General features: G+C 41.6%; 1 protein-coding gene across 1 annotated transcript; it reads left to right on the top strand.

The window, feature by feature from the left end:
* On the top strand, positions 3,461–11,624 carry LOC110436395 (sucrose nonfermenting 4-like protein). Its single transcript, XM_021463443.1, has 13 exons — positions 3,461–3,858; positions 4,056–4,131; positions 5,707–5,880; positions 5,974–6,090; positions 6,165–6,224; positions 6,531–6,620; positions 6,694–6,825; positions 7,335–7,476; positions 7,580–7,753; positions 8,527–8,590; positions 9,617–9,686; positions 11,234–11,333; positions 11,438–11,624. The coding sequence occupies exons 1-13, from the start codon at positions 3,791–3,793 to the stop codon at positions 11,527–11,529; spliced, it is 1,359 nt and encodes a 452-aa protein (XP_021319118.1). The 5' UTR covers positions 3,461–3,790; the 3' UTR covers positions 11,530–11,624.

Genomic DNA, 11,932 nt, shown 5'->3' with positions numbered 1-11,932 from the left:
CTCTACAGAGGTTGTACATCTTTACCCATGAGTCATGATTTACTCTTTCGCCCGAGGTGATCAGCCTCTTAACTAACTTCCAAGGAAGGTCGGCAGGGATCACTATGAAGCCTTTCAAAAGTTCGTCTAACATGTTAGGGCCGCAAGGTTTCCTTTGCGCGCAGATATAGATACTCTCCTTCCAAATGGCACAATGACGCGCAGCCTATACACATAAGGATAGGGGCTCGCACTATACCCAAAACGGTTCAGCCCCTCCGCCCTTTCGGGTAACCTCTAACAAGCTAGAAAAAGGTCCTCATACTGGGTAAAGCCAGAGCCATATAGCCCTCATGGTTGCACTGTTATCCCGGGTGATCACGTACAGACAAGATCTCATATAGTTATTTGTCATCCTTTTACGTTCATTGCACAGCTATTAATTATCTTACAAGATCATGGATTACATCAAACACTAGCACATCTACACCAAATGCATATCAAGTAGGTAACAAGGAATCCAGGACAACAACATCTATGATTTTGCTAAGGTCGACAAGGTGGAAGCATGTATATGATGTATATATGTGTAGTTATAAGCGAATAGGTAACAAGGATGATCCCAAGTTATACTTGCCTTGAACAAAGCTCTCCTGTGCCTACTGGTCTTCAAAGGCTTGACCTTGATCACCAACGTATCGCTCACCGTCTATACTCGATCATCAATCAACAACACGCAATCCAATGTAGACAATCATACACGAAGCAAACAAGTTATAATTAGAACAATACACCAAACAGTGGTAAATCAAATATAAAAGTTTATGAAAATATTCTACGCAGCGCTACGATCACACAAACGTAAAGTTCACGAAAATCAGAATTAAAACATGAAAGATATGAATTTTCTAAGATTTCCTATACAGAAATAATTAATTAAATAATGCCAGGAAATTAGAAAGTTTCAAAATAGAGAATAAATAGTTCTAACATGTAGAGCTCGTAATTACGAATCTAACGGAATTTGAATGGACAAAAATGGAGTTAAAATGAATATTTTATGAGCATTATAAAATTGATGGCAAAGCTGTAAATAACCGAAAGCGTATTTAGTCTTAACCGAACGAAAATACGCTTCCTAAGCCAGGATACGCATTCTTCTCAAAACCGCCAAGGACCGCGGGTTGATTTCTCCGATTCCTGGGGTCTCTTTAGCAAAAGTACACCGAACCATTTTCTTTTATTGGTAACCGTAGATCTTCGATCGGACGGCCTGGAATCTAACCAGGGCCGAGCCTGACCGGCAGGCCGCCAGAGTTGAGGGCCGACACGGCGGCGCCATGCGAGCCGCCTAGAAGCTCGCCGGCGATCTCCAATCTAGCGAAATCCTGCGCCAAAAATTGAACCACGTGCACCGGGATGAAGCGGAGGGAGAGGCGAGCTCACCAAAGCAGTTTTCTCGGACCGAGGGCAAGCGGGGAGGCGTGTCCACGCGCGGCGGCGGAGAAAAACACCGGTGAGATCCGAAACGCAAGAAAACAGGGCTAGAGCACGAATTAGCCGGCTTCGACGCGAAAGGGAACCTGCGGGGTGGAGTTGGGAGCTTTATAAAGCTCGGTCACGCGCGGAAGGAAGGAATCCCGACGAAACCGGGATCGGTTGCCCACCCTGGCGGAGTCCGGGTCGGTGACGGCGTGAAGAAGAAAGGAAACCCGCTGACGTGCGGGGCCCGGAGGTCAGCGAGCAGAAGGAGGGGGGAGAAGGGAGCGCGCTGGGCTGCACTTCGGGCCAAGGCGAGGGAACTGGGCCACGGGGCACTGGGCCGAGCTGGGCTCGGTGGGAAGGGGGAGTGGGCCGCGTGCGGGGGAGGGGAAAAACAGACAGGGGGTGGGAAAGGCTGGGCTGCGGCCTGGTTTCCAGGGGCTCCTCCCCTTTTCTTTTTATTTTATTTCTCTTTTCCAAAACAGTTTTCCAAAGCCTTTTCTAGATAGAATTTTTAATGCAAACTAATTCAAAGCAAGGCAATCAACACAAAATAAAGCATGCTCCAGCATGAATGCATATTCATATTTCTAAATTTATGGTAAATTTTAATTTACACAAAATTATTTATTTTGCTAGATTCAAATGCTCACAAAAATACTTAAATAAATCAAATTAAATCTTATTATTTAAAAATCAAATTTCGGGTGTTACACCACACGCGGCCAACACCTCCTGCGGCATGCCCTTCACGCCCAATGCTTAGAATAATGGCAGCGACTGAGCGACGGCGACAACACCAGCATCCCAGTGCAGAGTAGCAGCTTGCCCACCAGCGATGGCCTTGTTTAGTTCCGAAAATTTTTGGGAAATGGACACTGTAGCATTTTCGTTTGTATTTGACAAATATTGTCCAATTATGGATTAACTAGGCTCAAAAGATTCGTCTCGTCAATTTCGACCAAACTGTGCAATTAGTTTTTATTTTCGTCTATATTTAATACTCCATGCATACGTCTAAAGATTCGATGTGACGGAGAATGAGAAAAATTTTGCAAAATTTTCTGGGAAGTAAACAAGGCCGATGTCTCCTTAGGGTTGACTGTCAACAACTGAGAGTGAGCTAGCTTATTACCTCGATGGCAATGACGTGCTTAGCTTCGACCAAACCTATGCTTACTTGTTCATATGTGGTTGTTATGAATTAATTCAAATATATTAGTTTATGTATCAAACACCCTCCAACTAATAACTACACAATAGTTAGCTAGCTAATCTTAGATATGAGCTATTAGCAGATATAAATTCAAACATGATCTAACAACTGAACTTAAGAGGATGTTTGGTTGCTAGCCATAGTTTACCGCAACTAACTTTAGTCAAGTGTGGTAAGCTACAAAAAGTGTGGCTAGCAAATTTGTTGCCACACTTTGCCATGCCTAAAGGAACCTTGCCACACTTTTTAACTCTATGACATGTGAAGTCTAAAAAATCATGTCTAAACTTAGTTATTAATCAAATACTTGCCAACTCAATCAAACTTACCTAAGATAAAGTATGACAAATTGTAGCTATTAACCAAATAGCCCCTGAACCGCCCACACTAGAGGACAAAAACATTTACTGCTGAACACGTTTCTCTCTTTTTGACACAGCTCGCAAAGCTCTCATCATCATCATAAAATAAAAGGCGTAAAAAAAGGTGAAAAAAAGCTCACAAGATGAGGAGGGAAAAAACCACGTCAACCTAACCACGAGGAAAGCCAATCATCCCCTGCCGGCCCAAAGAACCAGCACACAAGGCAGAAAACCAGAACAGAGCAAAGCGCCCCCAGTGCAAAAAAAAAAAACAAAACGAAGAGAGGGAGAGAGGGGAAAGGAGAGAAACCAGGCGCAACAGTGGGCAGGCGACGCGAGGAGAGTGCCGGTGCCCTCCAACAAACCCAAACCACCAGAAACCAACAAAAACACGGGCGCGGGGGACGGCGTAGGCGGGCGCACACGCGCTCCAACAGAACAGACCAACAACACCCTCCCCCCGCTCTCTCTCCTCACTCCTCCCCCTCGCTTGTCCGCTCCGCTCCACCCCCAGCTCAGCAGCAGAGCAGACGCAGAAGCAGAGCCCCCTTCACACCAAATTTTTTTCCTCTTCCGCCTTGCCCCGCCCCGCCCCATATAATCCAGGCCGGCCGGCCGGCTGGGTCCTCGCGGCGGATGGGCTCGGTCTCGCGGGGCTAGGGTTTGGTCGGTCGTCTCGTCGGCGTCGTCGAGGGCGCCGGCGCTGCTACCTCGCTCGCGCAGTTCGCGCTAGGGTTCCTCCTCGGGGACCATGGTGCTGCAGCGCTTCTCGTGGCCGTACGGCGGCCGGAGAGCCTCCTTCTGCGGCAGCTTCACCGGGTGAGTACGACGACCACCACCGGACGCAGAGGTTCCGTTCCGTCTCGGGGGTGCTTGGAAGGCGGCGGGGTCCTTTTTGTGTTGTTTGGCCGTCTGGGTTTGGGTTTGGGTTTGCTGGTGCCCTCGGCGGCTGAGGGTGAGTGAGGGGGTGTGTAATGCTGTTTCCTTGTTCCTGCTCGTGTTTGCTGTGGCTGCAGGTGGAGGGAGTGTCCCATGGGGCTGGTCGGGGCCGAGTTCCAGGTCGTCTTCGATCTGCCTCCCGGGGTTTACCAGGTGCGTCGCTGCTCGGATTGCTCTGATTCAGCTCGCTCTTTGCTCTGTGGCTTGCCTTGGTTGATTGCTTTCGTCCTTTGTTTCACTGTGTGTTCCACTTCTTCTTTTTACTCTGCTCTGGCTTAGCTAGGCCTCGTAGTCCTTGGCTGGTATATATCCTTCTACATGGAAGAAAGCCTTTTGGTTTGCACGATTGGCGTCGTCCTTGTTAGTGTCGCTTGTTACTTTCCATGGCTGTCTACAAACGAGCTTGGTGCGATTTCGCTTGTATATCATGATCATGACGAACTAGTTTCTCCTATGGTTGGGGGGTGGCAATGCATCTATGGTTAGTTGGTAGTTGTGGCAGGTGGGTGTTGTCGTGTTGAGGTTCTGGGCAGTGGTATGTTTGGGCTTACATGTGTCGCTACACTGATGATCCTTGCACAAATAAGGGGTGAATGTGGTCAGTTCTTGTGGAGAGCTATTCTATTTCTACACGAACTGCTGTACCTGCTGGATTCTGGTGTGGCGCGTAGCGGTTTGTGGCTACTGGTTAGTAAACGTTGGGATGGTGGTTTTATGCGAAATGGCCATTGGAATTAAGCATCTTGTATTCTTGTGATCTCGTATACATGGATCGTGGATGGTATCAGGCATTGTCAACTGTTGATACGCTACATGGTCCTTTACTTTCTGCGACCATATTTCAGTTTAGCATCCAGATGAAATCTCCTGGTTGATTTGCCTTATTTGGTACTCTAGTTCAATCTCGTGTTCTAACATTGCGTAAACCATGAACACATATATCCATAGCATGAACCTGAACATTATCCATAGCTAGAGATCAAGTGTTATAAAGTTTGTATCCTATAGTGGCAGACCTGGCATAGGTGTTGGAGACTTGGAGGACAGCCCACATATCCCACTGTTTCTGTCGTTTCCGACAAGCGGTTTTGGTGGTTACGTAATGCCTACTGTGAAGTAGAATGCCATTGCAGTTGTTGCATCAGAAAGCAGCCATTTAACGCCATTGTAAAGTGAGTGATGATTAAATACAGTGACACTTCTGTCTCTCAGGTTTCTGTATATGTCATTTCTTTCCACGTGTACAGAGAGTTTATTTATTGCACCTCTTTTTCCCTAGTGGCAATTAATACTGGAAGTTACACTAAATAAATCTTGAGTGTCCCTTAATTGTTAGCCTCACTTGGAACTACTTTTGCATATACCAGACAACTACTTTGAACTTCAAGATGTTTTTCAATCCCAGCAATTGATAAAAACATGATATATTTGACACATTCACGATGGGTTTGTATATTTGATGTTTCGCTTTTTAATCTATCAATGCAATTCTTGGCATAACATTGCACACCAGTTGACCAGTACCAAATTCACACCCTTGTTATTGTGAGTTCTGTCAATTATGATGTTCACATATGATTGTTTGGTTCTGTTCAATGGTTAGCAAGTGATTTGAGCATGATACTGTAGAAGTGTATATTTGCTGTGCCAGTGCTCACTGACGATATTCTGTTTCTCCTGTGACATTTTTCTGTGCCGCATACATTTATATGACCTTTTGTTATTCAGTACCGGTTTTTGGTTGATGGTGTCTGGAGGTGTGATGAGGCGAAACCCTTTGTACGTGATGAATATGGATTGATCAGCAATGAAGTGCTTGTGGAAAACAATGTACAACCTGTTGTGCAGCCAGAGCCTTCTATCAGAGGAACCAATGTGGATGAGGGTATCATTTTGACAACAGTATGTGTCAGAAGTTTGACATTATATTTTCGTGTCCTCCATATTCCTGATAACTAATGGTCTGTTATTTACTGTGGCCTTAAATAAACAAAGATGCCCCCGGAGCCATCATCTCAGAACCCAGGCGTGCAAATAGCAGTTTTCCGCCATGTGGTCTCTGAAATATTATTACACAATACCATATATGACGTTGTTCCTATTTCTAGCAAGGTTGGTTCATTTCTTGCAAGTCAGCAGTTCTCTTTAGACTATGTGAATAATCGGATTTCATATGAACATTTCAGTTAGCAGTTTTGGACACTCAGCTTCCTGTTAAACAAGCATTTAAAATAATGCATGATGAGGTATGTGTGTTACTGTGCTTGCATGAGTTGCTTCCAGTCGTTCACTTTCCCTCTGTGGTGCTTGACTGCTTGTTTGCTCTCACTTTAGCTTTGCTATGTTTTACCTTCATTAATGAAAAATTTTTAAAGCTGTGTTAGCAATTATTTGCCTTATTAAGAAGCAGTTTAATTTGTTTTCTTATTATGTTGTACAGTTTAATAAACAATAAAATTGCTCCTAGAAAGCAGGCAATTCTTTCATCTGCATTGCATACGTGGCATCAATTTAATAATTTAAGAATAGCTTGAACTTTTTGTGTCTCATAGGGTCTTGCTCTGGTTCCTCTTTGGGATGACCATCAGGGAACTATAACAGGCATGCTCACTGCATCAGATTTTGTATTAATGTTGAGAAAGGTGGGTGGAATAAATTACTTTGTTTCTCCTTGAAAGCATTTTATGTTCTTATGAATTATCATTTGCTATGTAGTTGCAGAGAAACATTCGAGTTATTGGCAATGAAGAGCTTGAAATGCATCCCATTTCTGCTTGGAAAGAAGCAAAGCTACAGTTTTATGGTGGGCCTGATGGTGCTGCCATGCAGAGAAGGCCATTAATCCATGTACTTCTCCATATATTTGCTTGATTCTTTCATTTGATTCGATGTGTAAGCAGTTGCAAGATCAGCACTTTCAAAATATGAAAACATATTATCTGTATGAAATTGTCGATATGGTCTCCAATACAACATTAAACTTAATGCCATTTGTGTCAGAAAAATTGCAAATCATCTAATGTCTTGAAATAGGGATAAATTGACACTATTGCCATCATTTCCTCAAAAATATCAAGTGATTGTAGGAAAATATATATGGTTATGATGAATGACGTTGTCACTGAATCAAGGTAAACATAGATATAATTGTTTTTGGAATATCATTTCCTTATAATTATTTGACCTGCAGTTTTAGTTGTGTGCATTTTGTCATCTATATTCTTTCACCTGAGTTTGTGTGTGGGGGGTTCGCAATAGTTTAATTTGAATATTCTGTATTGATTATAACTAAAGGTTTATAGTTCACATATTTTTTTTTTAAAAAAAATCTTATGGTGTTACATGTCTTTCTTCAGGTTAAGGATTCAGATAATTTAGTGGATGTGGCATTGACTATAATCAGAAATGAAATATCTTCAGTTCCTATCTTTAAGTGCGTGCCAGATTCAACAGGGATGCCTTTCCTTAGTCTTGCAACCCTCCAGGGGATTTTGAAATGTATGATATTGTTTTATAAGATTATAATACTGGTTCATATTTGATTAATTTCACCTGTGTGTTGAATTGTATGTTCTTTTTTTTATCTTGATGATGTTTTTAGTTCTTTGCTCGAAGCTACAAGAACAGGCTGAGGGCTGTTCCCTTCTGCACAATCAGCTTCTCAGTATTCCTATTGGCACATGGTCTCCACATACGGGAAGGTCAAGTAGCAGGCAACTCAGAACTTTGCTACTGAGTTCTCCTCTAAATACCTGCCTGGATTTTCTGCTTCAAGGTACACTGACATTTCAGATGCAACATTCGTATTGATACTTTCAACTGATTCTTAGGATCATAAACGGCAATCACGAACTATGCAATCAACTTAAGTATGTGATTAGTTCTTCTTGAATAATGCAGATAACAATTTCAGTTCAACAGTGAAGGTATGAACTAATGTACCATGGAAAATACACAAAATAACACCTGAGATGATCAGTAGGATCATGCATCACATCACTTTAGTCTCCATCTGTTACAATTTTCTTTACTTGTTACAGAAAATAATCCATTTTTTGGTCATGCTGAATCATATATTTTAAAGTTGCCAAAGGCAAATGTTCTTTGGTTTTTAAGCTCTCAGATTCCTGCAACACTTGGCGAAGTGTCACACCCATATCTGTATACTGTGTTCCCTACAAATTGTTGTTATTTTGCTCCTGCAGTGGCACATTAGGGAATGCATTTTTACTAGCCAATTGGAGAACTTAGTGATCAAGGTCATATCAGTATTTATGGAAGATTTTAGATGGTTTTGTTAACTCTAGTGATTTAGACAGATGGATATATGGTATGAAGCTGTAATACGTGCAATAAACTCATACCAAGCACATTTAAAATGCCAAGAAAATGCAACATTGAGGATTAATTGTTTTTTTTAACCTAGTCTGGAGATTCTTCTTTAAGCCTGTCCTTTTTGGCATGTGCTGCTTCCGAGCTTGTAGCTGTCAGCCTTTATAAAGTAACAGTTGCTGAATTGAACTATTATGTCCATTCATTCTTCTCCAGATAGAGTAAGCTCAATTCCTATAGTTGATGACAATGGATCCCTCCGTGACGTCTACTCACTCAGGTTTGCATACTGTAACATTTACTTTTGCCATGCTGCTATCCTGTTCTGTTTTCTTGTACTCCCTCTGGCAAAAAATATTGGCGCATTTGACTTGCACAGTCTTCCATGCATATATTTGACCATTAATTTCTTCCAGAGTATATTCTTAAAATCCTTCATACTTATGAGATTTTGCAAGTATTTTCCAATAGAATTCTACACATTTAACCTACATGTTTTCAGACTAAATAATTTAAAAGATATTGATGTCCTTAGCTTTTATGGTTTGACTTTTGCCCTAAATTACATGTTTTTATGACTGTATGTAGGTATACTTTTGCATTGTGGACATTATTTCTACTCAGTGCTTTAGACATTTATATCATCTGTCTATTCCCTGAATAGCTAGATGCATATCAACAAGGTGTTTTAACTGGAAGAGATAAGGTCTCTTGTGGGTCTAAAACTCCTAAAAGCATCACTTTCATCTGGTTTTTGGATGGTGCTTTGTATGTACCCTTTTAGAAATTCGGGAGTAGACCTATGTTTGTACAGTAACAACGCTACCAATTTTCTGACCATCCTCCTAAGCCCCAAGTAGCAAACCCCTTTTACCCTTTGGTGATCTTTTGCTCATCAAAATAGACCCTAGGTGCATCAAATAAGATAAAAAGGGGGCTTCTGTGTCTTGACTGTTGACACGTACACACTCTTTAAACTTGTGTCAGTTTGGCATAATCTTTGTATGGTTTCTGGTAACGTTAGCTGCTTTATATTATTTTTTTATGTTCCAAAAATAGCCCTTTGCCAGTTTTGTGAAACCTAACAAAGACCTGTTATCTTCATTGCTGATCCCCTAATATGTCACCTTTGTAATTATATTACTTAGTTCCTTCTGGAATGCTCTCTATATAACATTGTGCAACATTTTGAGTTCATCAAATCAAGAGAAAAGAGCCGCGATATGACTTCTGAAACACCCTGTTAGTTTTACTTATCATTTTGTCTGTTCTCTTGGTGTATCTTAATTTGAGCTTGTTTCTACAGTGATATCATGGCTCTGGCGAAGAATGATGTTTATGCTCGCATCGAACTTGAACAAGTGACTGTGCAAAATGTAATTCATTTCTTGCTTTTTAATTGTAGCTGACACTGTTTTTTTTGTTTTTTGTTTTTTGTTTTTTTTTGCATACATATATTAACTTGCATAACTGAAACTGCAATTCCTCTGCTTTTGATTTGACGGCCAGCATTCAACACAAGCCCTTTGCAGTATTGTGTTGTCCATCAGAATGAAAAATGCAAATGAGATTTGTGTTCCAGTCTGAAGTCCAGTTGCTCATTATGTTTAATATATCAATAAGTCCATTTTAGAATCACATCCTGAATTATGAAACAGGTTATTTACCCCTTCATCTTCTAAGGCCAGATTAAGGCAGATCACTTGATTATTTGGCTTGGTTGTTTGAAGTGGACATGACCTTAGGTTGCTTTGCCACTTGGGTGTAATACATGGTAGGTGACCCTGTTGTCAAATAATCATAGGAACCCTTATTTGGTTCTCATTGTGCTTCCAGTTGCCTATAAACACCATGCAAAGATGATTTAGCCTTCACCAGCTTCATCCACTATAATGGCTGACTAGAGCATTAGTCTAGTGCTCTGCCCCTGGTGCTCCTTGCCCTCCTTGTGATGGTCAAGTCTTAATAGATTCTGATTGCAAACCATGTGGTAGCTGTAGCTCGTGACAGAACTGACCAGATGGCTGCAAGTTGCCTCATCAATACTTCAGAGCTTGTTAATGTCTACTTGAAAACAATAGTCGTGGTAGGAATTGAATGTGATGAGTGGTGCAAATGTGAGTTCCTAGCTTGGCCTCATTTCAATGGTGTTGGCAGAGCCCCTAGGATATGGTCTGACAAAGACAACATTGGGTTAAGGAGAGTAGATGGTAAATTGGCTTCTCAAACTTGGTCTGAATCTAATCAGAGGAAGCAGGCAGAGCAACCCAAGAAATAGACGGCCTGTTTGGCAGAGCTCCACTCCTATATTTCTCTGGCTCTGCTCCTTTATTCTCTACTGTAGCAATTCTACTTGATTATGGTGGGGGAGCAAGGTGGGGAGCAGACGAGAATTGATTCTAGATTGCTTGTGGGTTTTGAACAGGGAGCAGTGGAGAGCAGGTTTTTTAGCTCCCAACCTCCCAGTGTAAATAGAGAAGTGATTCTTGCCTACTCTCCACCTGAATCTGTGAGAGCAGTTTGGCAGAGATGCTCTGACTGAAATTGATTCTCTATTATTCTCTAGGATATGCATACAGTGATTCAGTGTGTGAAGGGAATCAGGAGAAGCTACCTTTTTTAGCTCGCAGCCTCCTAGTTCATTTTAGAGAATTACTTCACAGAATCAGCAAAGACTCGCTTCTAGTAAAAATCTGTTTGGGAGAGCTTCTCCTCAATTCAGCCTGGAAGCTCATAGAGAATCACATCCAGAGAGCCTTGCCAAACTGCCACTCAAGCTTCTTTAATCTTACAGAAATAAATTTGTCCATTCAAAGTGTTCACTTTGCACCGGTTGTTATTGTTTTTGTATTTCATCAAATGCTGCCCTTACAGAATTGGTCCTCAGAGAATAATACAATTGTTGTCTTTTACTCTATTTTAGGCTTTGGATGTGCAATACCAGGTGCATGGCCGAAGACAGTGTCATACTTGTTTACAGACGAGTACCTTGCTGGAAGTCTTGGAGGGATTGTCTGTTCCAGGTACTAGTGTGTGATTCTGATTTATGTGCCATATCAGGAGCAAGTTGGAATTTCATTAATATTATTCTAGTGTAAAATTGATGCTCCATATGTCTTGTCATCAGGAGTGCGACGGCTTGTTGTTATTGAACAAAGTACCAGATTTGTGGAAGGAATCATCTCATTGAGAGACATTTTTACATTTCTCCTTGGATAGCATCTGTGTAGCCATTCCATACATGAAAAAGCTTGTTGTACTTGGTTAAAACGAAATAAAAAAGTTACAAATGTGATAGTCATCTTCTTTCTCCATCTTGCTTTGGTTCATATTATGCCGCAGACACTACATAATGGAATTGCGCTGAAAGAAAAAACAGGCAGGTGCTGCAGGCTTGCTAAACAGAATGGAGAAGTGTTCAGGTGATTGTTTCTTGCTCTAGTCCAGCTGCCAAAGCAGGCTTTCAGAATTGCTACTTGCGAGTTAATAATGCTTCACGATCTTTTTAAATTTTAAGAGGTTGAGTTTTCTCTCTGGTTGTGTTTTTAAAACATCGATACAGGCTACAAAATCATTTTCGTAGCGTCTTTGAAACAAGGGAATTTTGAAAGAACTGAGTCTC

This window comes from Sorghum bicolor, chromosome 6 (assembly GCF_000003195.3).
Source record: "Sorghum bicolor cultivar BTx623 chromosome 6, Sorghum_bicolor_NCBIv3, whole genome shotgun sequence".
NCBI lineage: Eukaryota > Viridiplantae > Streptophyta > Magnoliopsida > Poales > Poaceae > Sorghum > Sorghum bicolor.
Note: the sequence above shows the minus strand (reverse complement) of the source record. Positions and strands in the feature narration are given on the sequence as shown.